Here is a 5,607-nt window from a genome sequence, read left to right as displayed (position 1 = left end):
GGCAAACTCATCCTGACCCCCCCCCACCCCCACCCCCTTTTCTACCACAAAGTCCCTCTGACGGCACACAACCCACAATTGTAAACAAGAACACTAAAAAAGCAATATAATGTGAAGTAACAAATCTATAACACGGTCACTACAATTGTGTACGACAACGGAGATGCTCTCCAAGAAGAAAAAGAACATGAAGAAAAAATGTGTCAACAAAAGATTGAAGATGGTTTGGAGTGCTAGAATTGTGCTTGTGTTGAGGTTCCACTGCACCCTAGCGACCCCAGAGCCTTTGGGCGACTGGTTTCAGTCCACCATTTCAACCAGGAGTTGAACACAAACTAAGGTGCTTGCAGCATACGATGGCATCACAAATTCAATAAATACAAAACCTCTTGTGCGTTTCATACAAAAGTGTACATTTCAGTGTTTGCAAAAATAGTTTTTTTTCTTCTAAATACTCTTGATAATTTACAAAAGGCAAATTTTCAACAACCCTCCTTCTCGTCCAGCAGTCCAACCATCACACTTGAGGGGAAAGGACGCCTTTCCCCCCAAAATTCTCTCTCTCCTTTTCAAAACGCCATAATTGTAGAGGGAACCTGAGGAACACGGATTGAAAAAAAATCAATCAATCAATCATTCAATCAATCAATCAATGCAGGAGTTAGAAGAGATCCAAAACTGTAAGTGCAAAAGTCAGAGCAAGTTTGACCTAAATACAAACTACAAAGCCCAAATCCACTGAGTTGGTTAGCCTGACATGTATTTGCCAAAGCTGTGCAAATAAGATTACGGCAAATATAAACTTTGCGTATGGGTAATGTTTTAGCTTGTGAAGAAAGTGCACTTGCGTTAATTGGGGGGGTGTTTTTAATGTTGACTTTACAGTAACCAGGATTGTGTAACAAGCTAAGTTAGTTAGCCGAATAACCATTAACGTTAGCCATTTAACCCCCTTGGACATTCTGCGTCATAACAGTTATTTTAATAGAATAAGAAACTGACTATTTCCTAGCTGTAGCAGGCTGTGCTAACAGCTAACTAACGTTACTTCATGCAGGCATTAGCTCATAGTGCCGAAGCTGGAAAACGTTAAGCGTCGAGCCACATCATAATTTACTATATTTTTTTTTCCATTCTGACACCTGTTGTGGGAAAAAATAAACTTTAACGATATAACCTAGCTACGTGTGTCAAGTGTCATTAGCTAGCTAGCGTTAGCTGATTTTACCTTGGCAGCTATCTTTAGGTAGCAAGCTCACCGAAAGCTAGCGTTAGCTAATTGTTTTATTAAGGAAAATTGACGTCGTACAATTTCTTACCTTTCGCTAGATAAAGAAACAAGAGGACATGGAGAAAGTTGCATCAACGACGTATATCCAATGGGTCATTACTACTAATGCTAGGGTTGTCCACTGGTGCAAATTTTGACAGGACTGGTCGCCTGAAACCCTGCAGTTAGGTAAAGAAACCTTCGCTAATGTCGAGACCTGTCATTGGTCAGGGCGTGTACATCTCAATATTCTATTGGTTGATTTTTGGGGGACGCTGTTGCTGTATCAATGATGTCATAGGAATTATTCATTATTATTTTTTAGGGTTTACATTATGTACATGATTAGAAAATTGAAACATATTAACAAACAACATGATAAATTGACTTAGAAGTTAAAATTCTGATGTGAAATGGTATACACATTGAAAATTAATCTTAAATGGTACAACAAGACAACTTCTTCTAGTATGACAAAATGGGTTGCTTTTTAATAGAAACTAAAAATCATTTAATGTTCCACACAAAGTCTACCTTTAGAGCTCGCCACACCAACAGTAGTGTGGGTATTTAAGGTGGGTGTAAAAAGCTTCACAACAACATAATGTCAGTTACAATATAGATCCATGTACAACAGATAGACTTCAGGTGGAATATCACCTTCAGATATGGCATTATCATAAATGCATGAGACCACCCACAGTTTGGCTTCTAAGCACTATAATGCTCCAAAATCCAGCAGACAACTACAGGGTCACCACAGAAATCATTTTTGCTTGGAAACCACGCAATACTTTTTCCATCATCATTTGGTTGCGGAAGTTATTCAGGCTACAGCTACCAAAAAGCAATTTTGATAATGATAATGTATCCTTTATTAGTCCCAGGAGGGGAAATAACAATTTACACTCTGTTGTTATCACACACATTACACACAGGCCCACATACATGCACTAAATGGAGAGATGTGGTGAATTAAAAAAATGCATAATGCATTGAGGAAAAACTAGAATTTGCATTCCTTTCACATGATCCAGGAGTTCCTAAACCTTTTTTAGTGTGTCAGTAACACTGGCACATCCCTAGACCTTAAATCTGTCGTTTTTTAGCCAGTCATCTTTATCCAACTTATTACAAGTCGTCTTTCCTTTTGCCCTGCCGCTGCTCTTATTTTGCGTTTTTTGTGTATGTGCTTCTGCATTATGTCGACGTACAAGTTGACATATCTTGACAATGGTTTTTTTTGTCTTGCCTTTATTGGGTATGGTATCCTCAATGATCCTAAAGAGGACTTGCGGCTCTTCTAAATGGATATCAGTAAATGATGGGTTCACCATGTGCCGTTATCAGTGGATCCAATTATGAATGGGTTTCCTTTAGGCTACTTGTTAGATACCATCCAATCTTGTGATAGGCCTACAAGGTCAAACTGGTTTTCCCTCAGGAATTACAAACTTTTTCATTCCCCTTGATGTGGAGTCCTTTGCCTATCAACATCACGATTGTATTCCCAACTTGTATAAATTATTTGTTCTTATATTCTATCTGATTTCATATATATTGTATCTTGTTATTTCATGTATATTCTGTATGGGTGCTGTGTGTCCCATTTTTTGGGCTCAATAAAAATCTATCTATCTATCTATCTATCTATCTATCTATCTATCTTGATTAAAAAAGAAAGAAAATTCCATCTGAATATATGTGTGTGTTTGGTAATGGTTTAGTAGCCTATGGAATGCAACAAGCATCACTTTTGTGTGTAAATGTCTAATCAGAAGATATGTATTTCACTACATTGTAAATCCATTGGTAGAGACTCATCCTAGGGTAACTTTTTCAATTTGCAAATTTTATAAACATGTTATGCAATGTTTAAACAAATCAGCATCATACATCATACAAAAAAAGACGTTAATTTCCATCCAGGGAACATTACAAACTTACTAAGACTTCTCTTCATTAATGCTTTTGGGATGCAGGACTCCCAGCAAGATAGAGAAAAAATACAGTATGGATAGAAAAGAAGCTAGTATAAAGATAGCAATAATAATAATGATAATGAAAATGATACCTTTGGGTATAAAAATACATTTACCATAAAAAAAACTTACTTGTAAAAAAATAAAAATAGATAAGTAAATTAATAAAATTATGTATTTTTTATACTGTATATATACATGTATATTTTTATAAATTAAATTATATTCATACAGCATATACTGTATATGTGTAATTTAATTTTTAACATTTAAAGAAGTCATTTAAACCATAAACAGCAACAAAAAAAGAAAAAGAAAAAAAAATGAGGTAGAGAACAATAAAAGATACATAAAGTACAATACAAAGACAAGATGAAATTCTTCAAAAGATCCTGGGGACGTCACTGGCGCTCCCTCCCCCAGACTCCAAGTCACCGGGCTCACTTTCTGTTACAGGTCATTTTAGGGAAATTAGGTGCGATTTTCACAACCACATGTTTAATTATTAAGTTAAGGCCAATAAAAAAAAATCCGGCGTGGCATCGTTGTACGTGAAAAATTGAAATTGTAATCGGAACGAAACTTGTGAGCGTGTCTGTTCACCCCCCCGTATGCTGGAAAATGGTATGTTCCCTCCTTCCAATGGTCTGCACTGTGCTGCTTTGTTTGGTCTTTCCCTCTAGGCTCTCCCAACGTCTAGGAAAGCAGCAAGCTGGGAAGTACGTCGCCCATGCGTTAGTACATGGGACCGCTGGCAGACAAGGAGGATAGTCGGTTTCAGAACCAGCATCCCGACTGAGATATTTACCGATTTGACATTCCTGCGCCACACTTCGACACACCACCGGGACTGGGAAAACCGTCCGGACAGCCTGAGGTCTGGCAGACAGCCGAGAGGCAAGCCCCGAAGTTTTGCGTGCTTCGTCCACATCAACTTTATCCTCATGGAAACGTAGACTTAACCTACATATGGATGGTTTGGGGGTAGTTACATGGAGTCTGAGTTGGCACTTGGAGCAGTTTTCGAAAAGATAAAGGCGGGAAACACAGTCGAAAAACTTTCCCTTATTCGCGGAGGAGGAGGAGAAGAAGAAGACGGTGGGTGGGTCGGGCTGTGGTAAAGTCATCTTTACGCACGTTCTTTGCCGGAGACATTGCGCAATCCGAGATGCGCCTATACACTTCGTGCGGATGGGACCGCGGAGAAATGCGAGGGAGGACACACATGTCCGGAATGCTGCGCTTTCTTTTCCTGCTCGCGGCTCTGCTGTCCTGTCACGGCTGTCCGGACCAATGCTTTTGTTTCTCACAAACTGTGAAATGCCAAAACCGGGGCCTGGACGCGATTCCGCATCCTCTACCGGCCAATACCACAATACTATTGGTCACAGGTAACAACATCTCCCGGATCAGTGTGGACTCTTTCCCAACCCGCCTGCAGCTGTTGACAGATCTTAACCTCAGTGGGAATGACATAGAGACCGTGGATGCTATGGTATTTGACACGTTGCCAAATCTCGCGCGGCTGAACCTGAGCAACAACAGAATCCAGAATTTCAATGAAAGAGCTTTCCCTGTTGATAATAAAGTGCAACACTTGGATCTCAGTAGGTCTTTCCACAATCACTCCTTCATGGATGTGGTCCTAAGCTTTCTTCAGAGTGGAAACCTCCGCCAGCTGACAGTCTTGGACCTGTCCAACAATGACATGGTGATTCTTCCGGACGACATATTCACCAGCTTCTCCAACCTGGTCACCCTCAGCCTGCAGAACAGCTCCATCATCTCCATCCAGAACGGGACGCTGAGGGTGCCACCGCTGCTGCACCTTGACCTGAGGGACAACAGCCTGAGGTACCTGTCCACGTCCACCCTGGCAGAGTTCAGCCTCAAGCCTGCGCTCCGCATCCAGCTGGCATGGAACCCCTGGCGCTGCGACTGCGTCGTGGACGACATGGTCCTCTGGCTTAGAAACTCCACTCAGGTCGTTGACGCGCAGAACCTGACCTGTAAAGACCCCGTGGCCCTGAGACGCCAGCCGCTCCTGCAAGTAGAGCTGTCCCAGCTGAAGTGTTCGGGCGACATGAAAAGCGTCCTGGAGACTTCGTATGTTTTCCTCGGCCTGGTGCTGGCTCTGATTGGTGTCATATTCCTGCTGGTGCTCTTCCTGAACAGAAATGGCATCAAGCGGTGGATTTACAACATCCGGGACGCTTGTAGGGACCACATGGAGGGGTACCATTACAGGTATGAGTTAAACTCTGACCCACGTCTGGCCAACCTGAGCATCAATTCGGATGTGTGAGCGAGGACGGGACACTGTCAGGCACCCCGCAGTGAGATATTAAATGACTT

The 5,607-nt window shown here is 41.5% G+C and overlaps 2 protein-coding genes across 2 annotated transcripts in view; one reads left to right on the top strand and one right to left on the bottom strand.

Annotated features, from left to right (window-relative positions):
• ibtk (inhibitor of Bruton agammaglobulinemia tyrosine kinase) overlaps window positions 1-1,505 on the bottom strand; it is a 27,118-nt gene extending 25,613 nt beyond the window's left edge. The window contains exons 1-2 of the mRNA XM_032517874.1: window positions 1,320-1,505; window positions 1-596 (exon numbers count right to left, since the gene is read on the bottom strand). The exon at window positions 1-596 is cut by the window's left edge and continues 313 nt beyond it. Of these exons, the coding sequence (XP_032373765.1) occupies window positions 1-11 (11 nt within the window). The 5' untranslated portion in view covers window positions 12-596; window positions 1,320-1,505. The remainder of the gene's footprint in view (window positions 597-1,319) is intronic.
• Window positions 1,506-3,929: 2,424 nt separating this feature from the next.
• tpbg (trophoblast glycoprotein) lies at window positions 3,930-5,607 on the top strand (the record flags this gene model as incomplete). Its single annotated transcript, XM_032519452.1, is given in 1 exon segment — window positions 3,930-5,607. A coding segment is annotated over 1 exon segment (1,137 nt). The 5' UTR covers window positions 3,930-4,420.

Source organism: Etheostoma spectabile, chromosome 6 (genome assembly GCF_008692095.1).
Source record: "Etheostoma spectabile isolate EspeVRDwgs_2016 chromosome 6, UIUC_Espe_1.0, whole genome shotgun sequence".
Lineage (NCBI taxonomy): Eukaryota > Metazoa > Chordata > Actinopteri > Perciformes > Percidae > Etheostoma > Etheostoma spectabile.
This window is presented reverse-complemented; position numbering and strand designations above follow the sequence as displayed.